Below are 17461 nucleotides of genomic sequence, written 5' to 3' on the forward strand. Positions count from 1 at the left end.
CTCCGAGCGCGCCCAAGGGGCCCGCCTGGCTGAACGCCGCGTGCTGGCGACTCGGGGGTGAGCAGGACGTGACGGCCCCCATCCCCGGGCCCCGCCGCCCCCGGCCCGCACTGAGCTTATTTCCCGGTGTGTGGCGAGGAAAGACGCTCCACAAACACGGAAACAGGTGCCCCGGGTGCCCCGGGCAGGTGGAGAGAAGTCTGGGGCGTGCAGAGAACCCAGAATACCCCGCCTCCCCAAGCCCCGTCCGGGGCCCCCTGCCCACCAAGGCCGACACCAGGCGGAGATGGGCTGGGGGTCCTTGGGTAAATGCGGAGCCAATACCTCTTGTTGCGGGGTCTGCGGGGGAAACTGGCAGAGAAATCTTCCCTCCGGGAAGCATCCTTGTCCTGACCTGAGAAACCCCCTCCCGTGGGCGGGCGCTCCGCTCCGCCTTTCTCTCCCCACGCCCTCTCCCCGTCTAGTCTCCTCCGGCTTCCCTCCGCCCGCCTCTCCTCCTCGGGCATAAAAGCTGGAGTCTCTCGGGAGCTGGGACCCAGACCGGCCGACAGGAGAAGGGTGGCGAGGCCTGCCCACTCCAGCGAGGTGAGCCCGGGGCGGGGAGGCTGGTCCTGGGAGGATGGAGATGGAAGCGGGAGAGGATGCGGAGAAGGGGAGGGGGCAGGTGCGGAGGGGCACAGGTGAGGCGGGAGGGGGCTGGGAGGTCCGGGACGGGGCTGGGGCCGCAGTGAGGAGGCGGCATTCCAGGGCTGGGGGCGGGTCAGAGAGTGGATGGGGGAGGCACGGTGGTGGGCCGTGGCCCTGGTTTTTATTTGGAGGATGAGCGCTTTCCAAGGTTGTGTTGGTGTCCGCTGGGCGGTGACGGGAGTCAGCTATAAGTGTACACAGATCGCCTCCCTCTTGAGCCTTCCTCCCATCCCACCCCCATCCCACCCCTCCAAGAAGAAGGTCACCATAGAGCACCAAGCTGAGCTTGCCATTAGCTAGCTGGGGCTTCCCTGGTGGCTCAGACGGTAAAGAATCCGCCTGCAGTGCAGGAGACCTGGGTTCGATCCCTGGGTTGGGAAGACCGCCTGGAGAATGGAGTGGCTACCGACTTCGGCACTCTTGCTTGGAAAACTCCACGGAGAGTGGAGCCTGGTGGGCTGCAGTCCTTGGGGTCGCAAAGCCTTCCTCCCACCGCCTCCCCCCCACATCCTTCCCCTCTAGGACATCGCAGAGCCCTGGCTTGAGCCCCCTGTGTTATACAGCAGCTCCCCACTAGCTAGCTATGTCACCCGTGGTGGTGTGTGTCTATGTCAGCCTTACTCTCTCAGTTCAGGCCTCTCTGGTTCTGAAGCTTGGGTCACTCGTGCACTGCGGGGTTTGGAGGGGCATAGTCTATGCACTGTGTGCTATGTACCATGTACTGTGTACTATGTATCAGGGCTTCCCTCATAGCTCAGTTCGTAAAGAATCTGCCTGCAATGTAGGAGACTCCGGTTCGATTCCTGGGTCAGGAAGATCTGCTGGAGAAGGGGATAGGCTACCCACTCCAGTATTCTTGGGCTTCCCTTTTGGCTCAGCTGGTAAGCAATCTGCCTGCAATGTGGGAAAACTGGGTTTGATCCCTGGTTGGGAAGATCCCCTGGAGAAGGGAAAGGCACCCACTCCAGTATTCCGGCCTGGAGACTTCCATGGACTGTGAAGTCCATGGGGTCATGAAGACTCGGGCACGACTGAGCCACCTTCACACTTGCGCACACCCTCACACTCTATGTACTGAATATCCTGTTACTTACTTACTTTGGCATTCTCCCAACCAACTCTCATTTCACTTAAAGAAATGTGCTCCACGTAAGCTTCAAAACATTCAGAAGTGTTCGTTTTAATTCTTGATTATATATTTATGACCAAAAATGTAGAGATGAACCTTCAATCAACACTAGGATATCCTGCGCTTTACAGTATATTAAGAGACAGAGGAAGATAAGGACTGTATGATGTCACTTCCATGTGAAGTGAGGTGTGTGTTAGTTGCTCAGTTGTGTCCGACTCTTTGCAAGCCCGAGGACTGTAGCGTGCCAGGCTCTTCTATCCATGGGACTCTCCAGGCAAGAATACTGGAGTGAGCCATTCCCTTCTCCAAGGGATCTTTCCAACCGAAGGATCGAACCCTGGTCTCTCAAATTTCAGGCAGATTCTCTACCATCTGAGCTACCAGGGAAGCCCACTTACGTGAAAAGTGAAATCAAAGTCGCTCAGTTGTGTCCGACCCTTTGCAATCCCATGGACCGACCCCATGGACTCCCCTGTCTATGAGATTGTCCAGGCAAGAGTACTGGAGTGGGTTGCCGTTTCCTTCTCCAGGGGATCTGTCTGACCCAGGGATCGAACCTGGGTCTCCCACATTGCAGGCAGACACTTTACGTCTGAGCCATCAGAGCCTCAGACCCACTTACATGTGGCATCTTAAAAAAAAACACACCACAGAAGCTCAACCCAGTGGTCTGTGACAACCTAGAGGGGTGGGATGGGGAGGGAGAGTCAAGAGGGCGGGGACATGTGCGTACCCATGGCTGATTCATGTTCATGCATGGCAGAAACCAACACAGCGTTGTAAAGCAATTATCCTCCAATTAAAATCTTTTAAATAAAAGTTTTTTGATTTTTATTTTTTTAAATTATGAAAGTATGATCACACATTTTACAGGACACTTGGAAAATACAGAACCAGGTTACATGTAGTTCCACTGTAATTATAATTTTTTTAATAGACAAATTAAGATTTTTAGTTGGAGTTTCAATATCAACTTGTCAAAAATTAATAGGATGAATAGACAGAGAAGTAGAAGGCTCTAGCAGACCTGAAGAGCACCATGAACCAATTCAACATAAGTAAGATTTATGCAGTTCTCACACAACAGCAGGATACAAATGGCATTCAGGTTCCCATGGAGTATAAACCAGGGGACACTGGAACATAGCCAGGGACATAAAGCAAGGTGCAGAAATTTCTTGGTGTAAAAGTACTGAGATCGCAGAGTCTGTGCTCCCATCACTCTGGAATTATGCTAGAAATTCCAGTATGATCAGTATCAAAAGACATTTGAATAAACCACATATTTTCAAGCACAATGTGACATTTACCATGAGAGATCTTTGGGGGAAAAAATGTAAATTTTGAGGGAGGAAAAAAAACCCCACAGAAATTTCTGAAGGTGATGGATACATCTATTTCAATGATGGCGTCACCGGTGAAGGGTCATGTCCACACTCACCAAGAGGCATTCTTTAAACATGTTTCGTTTTTTTCTTTTCTTTTTTTTTCGTATCAGTTATACCCCAATCAAGCCGCAAAATAAGCAAATAACCCCCCTGCGCTTTCTCTGCAGCGTTCCTCAGCGCCCAGCCCTCCGGCCCTGAGATGCCTCTGTCGGTCCGCCTGCTCCTTCTTGCGGTCCTCCTCAGCCTGGCCGAGACTCCAGCCTCTGCCCCCGTCCACGGGGTGAGACCCGCCTGTCACTGCACAACTGTCACCACCCTCCCGGGGAGGGCGCTCTAACTTTCCTGGGTGGGCAAGCCGGACGTCCCTGGCGGTCCAGTGGTTAAGACCCTGCGCCTCCAATGCAGGGGGTGCAGGTTCCATCCCTGGTCTGGGAACTAAGATCCCACAGGCCACATGGTGCAGCCAGAAATTTAAAAAAAAAAATTTTTTTTTTTCTTAAATAAGAGAAGAAAGACTGAATTCATCACCCTGGACCAGGGCGGGGGTCGGGGGGCGGGTTAGAACAGATCACAGATGGAATACGGGGGTTCGGGGCTCAGCTTGTCCAAAGCAAAAACAGCCTAATGATTAGCGTTGGCCCAGAGATGCCCAAAGCCGCCTTCGAAGGCAGAGCTTCCCGACTATGTAAACTTTCAGTGCCGTAGCAAGCAGGAGAGCCACCTGGAGGGGCTGTAGTTTCATCTTGCACTGGACTCCCTACATCAGTCGTCAGAACCCACGCTGGCACAGGGCAAGCCCACAATAAAACAAACATCATTGTTGTTTTACTCCTCAGTCGTGTCTGACTCTTCGCGACCCCGTGGACTGTAGCCCGCCAGGCTCCTCTGTCCGGGAGATTCTCCAGACAAGAATCCTGGAGTGGGCTGCCATGCCCTCCTCCAGTGCCCTCCCCAGAGGATCTTCCTGACCCAGGGATTGAACCTGTGATCTTCCCGACACAGAGCCTGAACCTGCGGCTCTTAGGTCTCCTGCACTGCAGGCGGGCTCTTTACCGCTGAGCCACTGGGGGAATCCAGCTGAAGCCAGGCCGCTTCACAGAGGGGCGGCTGAGCTGCGGCGGCGGCGTGCTGACCCAGGTCCTCCAGGCCGTGCGGACTGCGCTGCCCGTCTCTCTCAGCCTTGTCTCTCTGTCTCTGTCTAGGGGCGAGGAGGCTGGACCCTCAACAGTGCCGGCTACCTCCTGGGTCCCGGTGAGTGACCCTCCATCCCTGCCTGGTGCCTGTGAGCCGTGTGTTCATAACCCGAAACTCCCAGCCCCACGGCCCCCGAAGTCTGTGGGCTTGATTTCCAGACCGCTCATGGGGGTTAGTCCAGGGAAGTGATGTGAGCTGGGATCCCGGAGCCAGAGCGCTGGCTTCAAGTCCCGGCTCTGCCCCCAGGGGCGGGTGTGCAGCCTCCATGCCTCGGCTCCCCAGCCCGTGACAGCGGGCGCGACGCCGTCCCCACACTGCGTGAGAGTCAGACAGACCAGAGCACCTCCTGCCACGATCCCCCATCCGCTCTACCCAACCCTCCTCCCTGCGTCTTCACTGGGCGCTTGCTGTACACCTGGAGACATGCTCTGGGGACAGTGAAGTCGGCCAGGCACCAAGAAGCGTGGCAGAAACGATGCGAGGTTTGGCTGCAGACGCAGGTGGGCTCAGGCCCCAGGTCTGCTGCCTAAGGGTTGCTTGTCATTTGGTCGCTCAGTCGACCCCATGAATCGCAGCACGCCAGGCCTCCCTGTCCATCACCAACTCCCGGAGTTCACTCACATCCATCGCGTCGGTGATGCCATCCAGCCATCCTGTCCTCTGTGTCCCCTTCCCCTCCTGCCTTCAGTCTTTCCCAGCATCAGGGTCTTTTCAAATGAGTCAGTTCTTCGCATCAGGTGGCCAAAGTATTGGAACTTCAGCTTCAGCATCAGTCCTTCCAGTAAATATTCGGGGTTGATCTCCTTTAGGATGGACTGGTTTGACCCTGCTGGCCAAGGGGCTCTCAGGAATCTCCCCCGGCAGGGGGGGCGGGTCACCGGGCAGGTGTCGTCTCTCAGAGCCGCGGCCCCCGCCTGGTCAGCCCGTGCTCCGTCCCTCGCCCGCTGAGCGGTGCTCCGGGACCTCGGGGTCTGCGTGTCCTCTCCGCCTCTAACGACCTCCTGGTCTTGCCTCCCCGCCCCTTGCAGTGCTCTCCCCTCCCCCGAGGGTGGACAGAGGCCGGAAGGAGAAGACGACCCTGGGGATCCTAGACCTGTGGCGAGCCATTGGTGAGAAAACGAAGGAAAAGGAGGGCCCACCCCATCCCCTCACTCTGCCCCACCTGCCGGCTCTGGTTTCGGAAACCGCTGTGTGTGGGCTTCCTCCTTTGCTCTGACACTCACGAGTTGGGGGAGCCTGGGAGACTGACTGGGGCTTCCCTGGAAACCCACCTGCCCATGCAGGAGACATAAGAGACACGGGTTCGATCCCTGGGTCGGGAAGATCCCCTGGAAGAGGATATGGCAGCCCACTTCAGTGTTCTTGCCTGGAGGATCCCATGGACAGAGAAGCCTGGCGGGCCCAGTCCATGGGGTTGCAGAGTCGGAACGCCTGAAGTGACTGAACGTGAGAGAGTGACGCTGTTTGTTTCAAACGCCTAAGCGGTGTCATGAAGCCCCCTCGTAATTCTGCAGTGTGGTCAGTGAGGCTGCGTGGGAAATTCGTAGCAGAGGGTCTGGCAGATGGCGAGAGCCAGATGAGTCTTGGTGGTTCTACGTGTCTCCTTGCAGGGCCCCCCATCCACTTCCCCCTTGCTCAGCCCCAATCCTGTTTACCTCCTCATCGCGCCGGGCCGGCTACCATCTCTGAGACTCCCCTCTCCCCCTTTGGCCTCTCAAGGGCGAGAACCCTGGGGGCACATGGCCTCAGGACACATGGGTAGACACTCCGGGAAGGCGCAGGGCGACCTGAAGGGAACCCGCTCCTCATCACCACCTGCCAGATGCAGGCACTTAACTGTATCTCGGGCCGAGTTTCTCACCCTCGGCGCTGTTTACATTTGGGGCTGGACCGCTGTGTGTCAGGGGACGTTTAAGAATGGATGCTTTTCAACTGTGGTGTTGGAAAAGACTCTTGAGAGTCCCTTGGGCTGCAAGGAGATCCAAGCAGTCCATCCTAAAGGAGATCAGTCCTGAGTGTTCATTGGAAGGACTGATGCTGAAGCTGAAGCGCCAATACTTTGGCCACCTGATGCAAAGAGCTGACTCATTTAAAAAGACTCTGATGCTGGGAAGGATTGAAGGCGGGAGAAGGGAACGACAGAGGATGAGAGGATTGGATGGCATTGCCGACACGATGGACACGAGCTTGAGCAAGCTCTGGGAATTGGTGATGGACAGGGAATCCTGGCGTGCTGCAGTCCATGGGGTCGCAAAGAGTCGGACACGACCGAGTGAACAGCAACAACGGGTCTCCATTCATTAGACGGCGGTGGTCCCTCCAAGTTGTGACAACCAACAGTGTGTCTGGAAATTGCCAAATATCCCCCGGCGAAGGGGGTGAGGGGTGGGGGAGGAAGTCGGGGGCGTTTGCCCTGGATGAGAACTGATAAGCAGTGTACGATTCCAAGGAAATCAAGGAAGTAGAACCAGCGCTGCCCTGGTTAAGAATCCGTCCTCCAGCGCAGGGGACACATGTTCTGGCCCCAATCTGGGGAGACCCCACGTGCCGCAGAGCCACGAAGCCTGAGCTCCGCAACAAGAGGAGCCCCGCACCGCAAGGAAAAGCGGCCCCCACTCGGCACAACCAGAGAAAACCCTCGCAGCAACAAAGACCCAGCACAGCCCAAAAAATAAAAACAGAATTAAAAAAAAAACAAACCCACCCAGCGCACAGTCCCAAACAGAAAGCCCCCAAAGCTTACTGACGTGTGTCTCTCTTCCTAGACGGCCTCCCCTATTCCCAGTCTCTGCGGGCCTCCAGGAGTCTGGGGGAGACTATTGCCAAAGCAGAGATCGGAGGTAAAGCCTGGGGAAATATGAGAGGTGGGGCGGGGGGAGTGGGGCTGGGAGGCTCGGGGAGGCGGGAAGGACCCTGGGCTCACCCACGGGACCCGCACCTACCGCCACAGGCCTCAGCCCCAACCTCACGCGCTCGGCTTCCTGTCCGCCTCTAATTCCAAACAGTCCCTGGCGTTTCCTGACACTCTGGCCTGTTCCCAACTACGACCCCACGCCCGCACCTTGGTCCCCTCCCCCAGTATCACCCTCCAGTTTAGCTCTAGCTGAGATGTGAACTTCAAACCCTCCCTCTGACCTCGAGGTTCAGTCCAGCTTGACCTCTCCCCTAAATAAGATCTGGGGATGTCCCTGGTGGCCCAGTCGCTGAGACTCCAAGCTCCTAATGCAGTGGCCCCTGGTTCGATCCCCGTTCAGGGAACTAGATCCCACGTGCTGCAGCTAAGACCCAGCACAGCCAAATAGATGAATATTATTTTTAAGTAACATAAATAAGATCTTTATCTCCAACTTTTAAACTTTGTACGCATACTCAAAGGCTTCCCAGGTGGTGCGAGTTGAAAAGAATCCACCTGCCAGTGCAGGAGATGTAAGCGACTCGGGTTCGATCCCTGGGTGGGGAAGATCCCCTGGAGAAGGGCACGGCAACCCACTGCAGTATTCTCGCTGGGAGAATCCCGTGGACAGAGGAGCCTGATGGGCTACAGTCCATGGGGTCACAAAGAGTCGGAGCAGGCACGCACACACTCATACTCAAACATGACCTGTCCCAACTTTGGTTTCTGACTTTCTTGAAACACTGGGTCTGTTCACTCTAGGATCCTGGCACCAGGTCTTGCTTCAATCTAGAAAGCTCTGTTGCTTTTTAAAATTTTTGACTGTGCTTTGCCCCTTGCGGGCGGGATCTTAGTTCCCTGAGCAGGGATTGAACCACGCCAGTGAAAGAACCGAGTCCTAACCACTAGGCCTCCAGGGAATTCTCTCGGAAGTTCTCTTTCTAGAGTTTTGCGCGGCTAGATCCTTCACGTCATTCAGAAACCAGCTTAGTCATCACCTCTTCCATATAATGGTCACCTGTCCGTTTGATCTGACATTACTCTATTTCTCTTTGGCCCACATTGCAGGCAGATGCTTTACCATCTGAGCCACCAGGGAAACCCACTTACTAGCAGCGTTTACCACTATATGATTCTCCCTCCTTCATGGTTTTACCTACTTATACTCTGTCTCCTTCCAGTAAAATCTAAGCTTCGTGAGAGCGGAGAGACCTTCTCCGTCTTGCTTACTGCCTGGCGCGATGGATGGTGCATGCTGGGTGCTCGGTAAATATCTGCGAAATGAATGATCTAAATTAAGCAAGTGCAGGCTCACATACCACGGACCCAGCCGACCACAGACAAAGGCAACGATCAAGCCCCAGCTTTGCCTGCCGTTCTCAAGTTAGATTTTTTTACCTCAATTCCACCTCCTTCGATCCCAACCTCATTTTGGGACCTGCTTTGACAAATATCTGGTGGAGGACTACCAACCCCAGACAGGGGACAACTTCTGATTCACTGCTTCCCACCGCAAACTCGGCTACACTCTGGCTCTTGAAAACGCTCCCCAGCATCACCATGTACCATCTCCAAATGGGAGTGCAAGAGGAAAGTAGGCAGGCAGAGAATAGGAGAGGGCAGAAGAAGCAAGGGCAGACAGGAGGAGCTCTCTGTCCTCGAGAGGGTCGTCGAAACTGAGATGAACCGAAGAGAGGTTCCTCTCTTGGGTCACCCCAACACTCAGAACTTGGCAGGGGTAGCAGTGGGGAATGGAACCATTCAAACGGACCTCTTTCTCTCACACAGATCCAGGCGTGCTCGGCCAGAAGGACCTCAAGGAGGAAGATGCCTTGGGTTCCTAGATGTCCCCAGACTTCTGCTCCAAACCGTTGCCCCTCTGGCTCCTTCTGAAACCCTGTGTCGTCACCCTCTACTGAGACTGAGAGCGTGAAATTAAAATCTCAGGAAGAAAATCTGAAGCACTGGAAGAATTTTTTTTTTTTCAATCTATCATTGGTTGAATCCACAGATATAGAACTTACTAATACAGAGGATAGGCTGTATTTCTTTGTCGTCTCTCTCTTTCAATTGAAATACAGTAGAAATATAAATTATATTATATTTTATTTATTTATTTCCAGGCTTCCCTGGTGGCTCAGATGGTAAAGAATCTGCCTGCAACAGGAGAACCATGTTCGATCGCTGGGTTGGAAAGATCCCCTGGAGAAGGGAATGGCAACCCACTCCAGTATTCTTGCCTGGAGAGTCCCATGGACAGAGGAGCCTGGTGGGCTATGGTCTGTTGGGCTGCAAAGAGTTGGACACGCCTGAAGCGGCTGAGCACCCACTCAAGTGTGTAAAGTGACTGAATTCTCTTGGGATTATGGACTGTTAGGTGATGTAAGATTAATGCCCACTTGAACACAAAGATTCAAGCCTGTCTCGGCTTGAAAAAATTCTTAAAGGTAGCACTCTTTCATCCCACCTTTCTCTCCTCCAGCAGAAATGAAGACAGGTCATTTGGAGCAGAATGGAGATAAGAAAGTTGTTTTGTTTTGTTTTTTTTCAAAGAATCAGCATTTTCTTCTATTAATTAGCCTGGGAATTTGCTGGGGGCAGCAAACTCAAGGATGATATGTAATAGATATTGGCGTCTGGCTGCTCGCCACTCAAAAGCCAATACAGAGGCCAGGTTGGGGGAAAGGAAAGCTAGCGTTATTCTGGATGCCAGCAACTGTTGAAAGTGAAGTTGCTCAGTCATGTCCAACTCTTTGCGACCCCATGGACTGTAGCCCACCAGGCTCCTCCGTCCATGGCATTTTCCAGGCAAGAAAATTGGAGTGGCTTGGCCATTTCCTTCTGTGAGAGATCGTCCCAACCCAGGGAGTGAACCCACGCCTCCTGCCTTGCAGGTAGATTCTTTACCACTAAGCCACCAGGGACGCGTAGGTGACCCAAACTGGTTAAAACTGTCAGATACCCATGCTTTGAGCCTTCCAACTCTGCAGGCAAATGAGGAAAGTACTTGCTGGACCAGGAAAATCAACCTTACTGCCAAAAGGAGCCTGGGCTTCCCCGGTGGTACAGAATCTGCCTGCCATGCGGGAGACCTGGGTTCGCTCCCTGGGTTGGGAAGATCCCTTGGAGAAGGGAACGGTACCCACTCCAGTCTTCTGGCCTGGAGAATTCCATGGAATGTATCTCCACGGGGTCACAAAGGGTCGGACTTGACTGAAAGACTCCCACATTACCTCTTTCCCAGCTGAGCCTCAAGGCAAGCCCAAGAACACTGGAGTGGGTAGCCTGTCTCTTCTCCAGCGCATCTTCCTGACCCAGGAATGACACCAGCGTCTCCTGCACTGCAGGCAGACTCTTTACCAACTGAGCTATCAGAGAAGTCTCCCACAAAACCACCATGGAGGCCTCTTTGATAAATTGTGTTTTTTCCTGGTTCAGTGTTCGTGTGAAACTGGATCCATGGATAAATTGGATTATCTAGAATGAGGTCATATGAATGGGTTGACTCACCCTTACACAATCACTGTGCTGATGGGGTAACAAGCAGGGACCCTTGCCATTTCCCCTGGCTGTCTATAAATAGAGACGTTTCAGCCCCCAACACACTCTGATAGCCAGTCACCGACTTGAGGAAGCTGACGGCAAGAGGGCTCAAAGGAGGTAAGTGATGAGTGAGAACGTCTAAGGAGAAGGTTTGGGAATCAGTACAGAAGGAGGTGGGGGGTTTCGGAAGGCTGGGTTTTCTACTCACCTTGCATCAGCTCAAAGACCTTGTGAAAGCAGTGGGTCTCCCTTAAACTCCGTATTAACCATGGCTGAGCCGGAGCTCTCTGTGAGGGGGGGGAGTGTTGCCACCCTCCATGGTGTGGTGTGGTGCAATTATTCCACGAGGCTTTCTGAACCTCGGCCCCCTGGGCTAAGCAGAGATGTTCGTCTGCATTCATTTGTGTTAACCTGCACAGAGAGAACCTCCCGGATCTACAGTAGAGAACGATACTGTCTCAATTTCCATTTGAGAAAACGGACCCCCCACTTTTGTCCATTTAGAAATCCGAATCCGAAGATGGGCAGCATGGACGCCTATGAGCAGGTCCAAAAGGGACCCCTGAAGCTGAAAGGAGTCCCAGAGCTTGGCGTGACCAAGCGGAAGAAGAAAAAGGACAGAGACAAGGCAAAACTCCTGCAAATGATGGGAAAAATCCAGGAGAACCAGGAGGAGGAGCTGAGGCGCCACCTTGACAAGCGGACCCCAGCCCAGGTGGCCTTTGAGAAGGTGCAGGAGACGCGACAGATGGAGAGGGTCCTGAAGAAAGCATCCACAACCCACAAGCAGAGAGTGGAGGACTTCAACAGACACCTGGACACGCTCACGGAGCACTATGACATCCCCAAAGTCAGCTGGACCAAGTAGCTGCCCCACCCAGGAGACGGACTATTGTCCAGGGGAAGCAGGAAGCAGGGTTGGGCTCACCTCTGGAGCCTTTGGAAACATTCTTTTACACACATCCTCTTGAGCCTTCTGCTGAGCCCGTGCTTATTAAAGTAATGTGCCCTTACTCTGGAACTGCATTAAAAAGAGATGGCTCTTTAACTCTAAATTTAAAAAAAAAAAAAAAAGCAACATCCATGTCCAATGGTTCATGCAGCCTCTGGCCCTGTGTGTTCACCAGGAGACCCACGAGGACGAGAAGCCCTAGGCTGTGATCTCTGCCCCAAGAAGTTCACCCAGGACTCCACACTGCTTGCTCACCAGAGGACCCACACCCAAGAGAAGCCTTTCTGCTCTGAGCACTGTGACAAAGCTTTCAACCACAGTGGGACCCTCCATGTTCACACTCTGACTCGAGCCCTACTGTGCCCGAGTGTCACCGACCTTCCGCTCCCTGGCTTCTGTCCTCCCCAGAGGAAACCCATTCCGAACGATTGGCCCAGGACCCTGCCCTCGGGTCCAAGTCCTTTCTGCTCCAAGAAGGAATTTCACAATGACTTCTCACTTCTGTAACACGAAGGGTGGATGACGTGAACAGTTCTGGAGGATGTTGGCTCCAGGGGGGTTCCATTCAGTGAGTGAGGGGGATATTTGAGTGATGGCTTATGGTTCCCTTCGGATGTTGTTTTCCACTTTAGTGTAGCCTGTTTCAGTAAGGTTTTTGCTTTGTTTTGTTCTTCTCTTGAAAGCACGTCTCATTAGTTGCCCGTACTTCATCACGAAACTGAGCCTACTGTTGACCGCCTTCCTGTTAGGCGGGACTTCACTGTAAACCTGCACGCTCCTGGCACAGAGGCCAGGCTCTCCGGTGGAATTTCAATTTCAAATAAACACATTTCTGTCAAAGAGTGCTCTGCGTATTTTCTAAGACTTTTCTACATGGAATAGGTGATAGCCCTGGTTTTGCCTACATGGCTGTTATTATGCTGAGAGAGATTCACTCACTCCATACTTGTTCGGGTATTTCTTCCCGAGGTGTTTAGAGAAAGGAAGGCTTCTGAAAGTGATAGGTGTCATTCTTCTTTCCTATTGGTGGACAACTTCTAGTCTTCAAAAAGGCTACTTAGAAGTCGGTTCTTCTCACACCTTGGCTCATCGGCTGATTTTAGAAAACCCTTTTAAGACTTCTCTCACAAGAACAGAGAGGAGTCAAACCGATCTGGCTCCCACCATCATGTCCCTGACTCTGTCAAACCCTCCTGGCAGTGAGACAAAAAATTCACGAGATCATTAAAACCAATCCGTTCACCCCAGAACCATCCCCAAAGTGCCAATAAATAAAATCCAAAAAGAAACCGAGGCATTTCCCTAGCGGTCCAGCGGTTGAGACTCGGCGCTTCCGCTGCGGGCGGCGTGGTTTCCTTCCGCGGTCCGGAACCTGAGATCCAACGCGCCTCCCTGCTTGGCCGAAAACAAAACCAAGCAAAAATACACAGAATGGATCACTCAACCACTGTGGAGGCCTCTTTAGAACATCGTGGTTTCTCCTGAGCGAGTTTCCAAGGGCAAGCGAATCCCTGGTCATCAAGGAAAGTGGGATTGTCTATGGTGTTGGCCCCGCCCTTACGCAATCCGTGCGCTGATTGGGCCAGAGGCCGAGGAGTCCGGCGTTGCCCCCGGCTCTCCAGGGAGACGTTTCTCCGCCTGCAGAGTTTGAGTCAAGTCCCCAGCTGAGGAGGACCAAGGCGAGAAGGCTTCAAGGAGGTAATTGATGGGGACTGTCTAAAGAGAAGGCTAGAAAGTCAGGGCACGTGGAAGTGGGTTTCACGAAGTCCTGGCTCTCTGTTCACCTTGCATTCGCTCAGAGACCGTGTGAAATCCACCGGCCGCCCTCCGGCCACTCATAAACCGTGGTTCATTCGTGGAACTCCTCTGGGAATGAGGGTGTTTCCGCACTCCACGGGGTCCTGTGGTGTGGTTCATTTTTTCAACAAGGGCTTTTAAGCACTGCCCTGGGGACATTTTTGACTACGCCGTTTCTTGTTATACTCTAAGATGGATGTCGGAAGAATAGAATGGATTCTTGTCCCTGGTATGAAATACTGAAGGGGGACTAATGCCCAGTATTGGGCTGAGGGATGGTAGGGTGGATGAAAATAAAACTAATTGGCAGCATTCTTTTTTTCTCTCTCTCTTTTTTGCCGCCATACTTCTCAATACTGAATCTACTACTGAGGAAAAGCAAGAGGAAGGTCCTGTCTTTCGGGGTCAGTTGGGCACCCACTTCTAGAAGCATTGTCCAGAGTCCTACTGAAAACTCTGCAGTCAGTATGGCTGAGAACCAGAGAGCGGGTCGTGGCCCCCTCGCGAACAGCCCCGGAGCAGAGTCTCCAGCGTCTGCGCCACGCCAGGACACCGGAAGGGAAAAGCCCGAGTCCGCCCTTGAAGAGTTGCGCATCCGCTTCAGAAGGTTTAGCAGCTCGGAGGAATCCGACCCGATCAAGGCTCTGAGGAGGCTCCGTGAACTCTGCGGTCTGTGGCTGAGGCCGGACCTTCACACCAAGGAGCAGATGGTGGACAGGCTGGTGCTGGAGCAGTTCGTGATGTGCATGCCGCCGGAGATCCAGGTCTTAGTCAGAAGGAGTGGTGCGGAGACTTGTAAGGATCTGGAGGAGGTGCTGAGAAATAAGCAGAAACTGAAGAAGTGGGTGAGTAGGACCCTAGGGACCCTGTGAGAGAGGGAACGGTGGGAAGATGGGCTGCGAGCTGGGAGATGAAGCAGAAGGACCGGAGGGCTTGGCTCGAAATCAGTGCTTCCCACAGGGGTGAGCGCTTGCCTGTGGCGTCACGGGAGACGTTTCTGTCGGTCCTCACTTTGAGGGTGTTGCTCTTTCAAATGTCATTCCCAGGAGGTGGGCTCCTAGGCTGGGATACGCAGTGAATGCCTTTTTGGATCCTGTGAAGGGAGACTGATCCTATTCGAATTTTTTCTCACAGACTATAGTCCGTGTCCAAGGGGAGGATTTTTTGATGCCAGTCTCGGATGTTGAGATGTTAGGATTTGAGGTCAGTGAGGGGCACGATGAGGGAGACGGAGCCAGGGAGCCCCAGTCTACAGTCAGTGTCGTCCCTCCAGACGAGGGCCAGCAGGAAAGCCAAGACGGGCAGCATCTGCCAGGAGCCAAGGACCTGTCGAGGGTGCAGGTGAGTGTGATGTCCTGACCTGCAGTCTGGGAGCAGGTAGAAGAGGCTCTGGTGGGCGTGGCTGCGAAAGTAATTGGGAGAACTTGGCAAAGGACAAGAATGGACCCACTGTGTCCAGGAATTCCCATGGTTGCATTCCATGCCCAGCCATTTTCCAGCCAGTGTGAGAATGAAGACTCACCCATCTTTCCTAGTGCTTCACCATGGAAGCTTGTGGCCATAAGCACGAGGACAGAGGAGTCCTGTTTCCACGGGATGGTGCTGGGTCAGTTCGTCAGGGATAAATGCACTCACAGCTGTTTTACCCATGATGGATTTCATCAGAGGCACTTACTATTGGGGAATATTGTAAATTGAATTGAATATTGAATTGAATAAAAAATTCCCAGTTGGAGTCATTCCCGCCCCGCCCCAGAAGGTTTTGGAGTATGTCTGGAGAGAGTGGATTTTTTGCAGTGTGAATCGGGGGAGGAGATGCTACTGATTTCTCATGAATAGAGACCAGCTATACTGCATATCATCTGATTATGCCCCAGGCCACCCTCCATGAGGAGGACAAATCCAGGCAACGTATCAACAAGTGGTGAAGTCAGGAGCCCTAGAGCCAGAGTCCTCTGCTTGCAGAGTCAGGGGCAGGGAGGATTTGAGATGAGGTGGAGACATATGTGCAAGACAGTTGGCAGTGCCAGCTGTGAAATCTGGACTTGATTGCCAGAGGTGGTCGGTATAGATCAAGGACAGTCATGGGAATCAGGAGAGGACTGCCAGTCAGGGTGATGGGAAGCAGTCAGGGCACATCCCCCAAACTGATATTCAGAAAGCTGGAGTCTTAGATCAGGGTACTAGGGGGGTGGGGAAAGAGGAGACAGAGCTTGCCATGGGCTAAGGCAGTGGGATTGACTCTGCTTGGTTGCCCCTTGTCAGGGCCAGAAAGCTCTCCCGCCAGAGACCATTCCTGAAACAGGTGAACTGGAGGGTCAGATGCCCTCCAAGGAGAACTTGGAGAAGGACCTGCTGGAAGACACAGGAGTGACAAGAACCCTTCCGTCTCAAGAGCCTGAACTTCTGCAGGATCGTGGTGAGTATTAAACACTTGGAGACCACAGGAGGTAATGACTGCTTCCACTGATGTCCAGGAAGGGGTACCCAGCATTTCCATCCCTTGGTGTTGGGGCCGGATAGGAGTTGGTTCTCCTGTGCCAACCTTCTCCGTCATCAATGTTCCAGAGTGTTTCATCAGCGAGACTCAGGTAGTTTGGTTGATGGGAAGTGTGTGGCCAAGATTAGGGATGGTTCCAGTGAGGCTGGCACCATGGAAAATGCTCCTTGATAAATATGGTGCTGAATCTCTTCTTTCAGCAGATTCTGGGAGGGCAGAGAGAGAGGGGAGAGTCCCCAGGAAGGAAGTGATACTTCAAATGTGGCTCCTGAACCCTTTCCTCTTGTGTTCCAGAGGGAGACGTTTCCACTACGAGTGGATCCAGACGAGGTCCTCTGAAGAATCGCAGACACGTCCTAAGGAAACGGGACAGCAGCCCCACTTGCCAAGACGTGCGTCAACAAGCAGCCACGTGTTTGGACCAAGGAGAGCTCTCAGGACAGCTTGGGTCCCATTCCGTTGGTTCATCTGGCACCGTGGGACCCACCAGTGTTCCTGAGGGAGCAGAAACCCCGGGTCGGGCACCCTGTGAATGCAGGGTGTGCAAAAAGAGCTTTCCTTATCAATCTCAGCTTACCCTGCACCAGAGGACACACACAGGAGAGAGGCCCTTTCAATGCGACATCTGTGCCAAAGGGTTCATGCAGCCTTCGGACCTGCGGGTTCACGAGCGGATCCACACTGGTGAGAAGCCCTACAGCTGTGATCTCTGCCTCAAGAAGTTCACCCACTACTCCACGCTGCGCACTCACAAGAGGACCCACACCCAGGAGAAGCCTTTCCGCTGTGAGCAGTGTGACAGAGCCTTCAGCCGCCGAGGGAACCTCAATGTTCACCAACGCACCCACTCTGGGGTCAAGCCGTACGTGTGCCCCGAGTGTCACCGTGCCTTCCGTCAGCTGGGCGCTTTGGCACGCCACCAGAAAATCCATTCCAAATGACTGGCTCAGGACCCTGCCCTCAGCGCCAGGTCTTTTCTGTGTTAATGAGAAAATTTAGAATGTTTGCCACCTGTGTGATACAAAGTGTGGATGACCAGCAAAGAGCTTCGGAAGATACTGTAACCCAGTGGTGTTCCATTCACGTGAAATAAGATATTTGAATGATGACTTATTTTTCCCTTTGGATTTTGTTTTCTACTTTGCTATAGACTATACTTTTCCTTTTCATATGTTTATTTTCAATTGGAGGATAATTGCCTTATGATGTTAGACTATGGTTTTCTTACACGTTTTTGCTTTGTGTTCTTGTTCTTCCCTTGAAGCTGTGTCTCACTGGTTATCAGTACCTCATCATCAGAGTGAGGCTACTGCCGACTGCCTTCTTATCAGGCCTGATTTCCTTGTAAAATAGGATGCTCCTAGCAGGACGGCTA

At 53.2% G+C, this 17461-nt stretch overlaps 3 protein-coding genes across 3 annotated transcripts; all 3 read left to right on the forward strand.

The window, feature by feature from the left end:
- The first annotated feature begins 619 nt into the window (after positions 1-619).
- GALP (galanin like peptide) lies at positions 620-9138 on the forward strand. Its single transcript, XM_068993193.1, has 6 exons — positions 620-680; positions 3375-3487; positions 4410-4458; positions 5430-5510; positions 7167-7241; positions 9083-9138. The coding sequence occupies exons 1-6, from the start codon at positions 620-622 to the stop codon at positions 9136-9138; spliced, it is 435 nt and encodes a 144-aa protein (XP_068849294.1).
- Positions 9139-11366: 2228 nt separating this feature from the next.
- LOC138097136 (protein FAM32A-like) lies at positions 11367-11705 on the forward strand. Its single transcript, XM_068993379.1, has one exon. The coding sequence runs from the start codon at positions 11367-11369 to the stop codon at positions 11703-11705; it is 339 nt and encodes a 112-aa protein (XP_068849480.1).
- Positions 11706-14053: 2348 nt separating this feature from the next.
- LOC138097125 (zinc finger and SCAN domain-containing protein 5B-like) lies at positions 14054-17027 on the forward strand. The gene is made up of 4 exons (XM_068993368.1): positions 14054-14431; positions 14721-14927; positions 15852-16005; positions 16381-17027. The coding sequence occupies exons 1-4, from the start codon at positions 14054-14056 to the stop codon at positions 17025-17027; spliced, it is 1386 nt and encodes a 461-aa protein (XP_068849469.1).
- The last annotated feature ends 434 nt before the right edge of the window (positions 17028-17461 follow it).

Source organism: Capricornis sumatraensis, chromosome 20, assembly GCF_032405125.1.
Source record: "Capricornis sumatraensis isolate serow.1 chromosome 20, serow.2, whole genome shotgun sequence".
Taxonomy (NCBI): domain Eukaryota; kingdom Metazoa; phylum Chordata; class Mammalia; order Artiodactyla; family Bovidae; genus Capricornis; species Capricornis sumatraensis.

What these genes read in the sequence shown, in the direction of transcription:
- GALP (XM_068993193.1), top strand. Translation starts at nt 620, where the DNA reads ATGGAGATGGAAGCGGGAGAGGATGCGGAGAAGGGGAGGGGGCAGGTG. An exon ending in CGGCTACCTCCTGGGTCCCG is followed by an intron (nt 4,459 to 5,429) that starts GTGAGTGACCCT and finishes CGCCCCTTGCAG; the next exon opens with TGCTCTCCCCTCCCCCGAGG. An exon ending in AGACCTGTGGCGAGCCATTG is followed by an intron (nt 5,511 to 7,166) that starts GTGAGAAAACGA and finishes CTCTCTTCCTAG; the next exon opens with ACGGCCTCCCCTATTCCCAG.
- LOC138097125 (XM_068993368.1), top strand. Translation starts at nt 14,054, where the DNA reads ATGGCTGAGAACCAGAGAGCGGGTCGTGGCCCCCTCGCGAACAGCCCC. An exon ending in AGCAGAAACTGAAGAAGTGG is followed by an intron (nt 14,432 to 14,720) that starts GTGAGTAGGACC and finishes TTTTTCTCACAG; the next exon opens with ACTATAGTCCGTGTCCAAGG. An exon ending in TGAACTTCTGCAGGATCGTG is followed by an intron (nt 16,006 to 16,380) that starts GTGAGTATTAAA and finishes CTTGTGTTCCAG; the next exon opens with AGGGAGACGTTTCCACTACG.
- LOC138097136 (XM_068993379.1), top strand. Translation starts at nt 11,367, where the DNA reads ATGGACGCCTATGAGCAGGTCCAAAAGGGACCCCTGAAGCTGAAAGGA.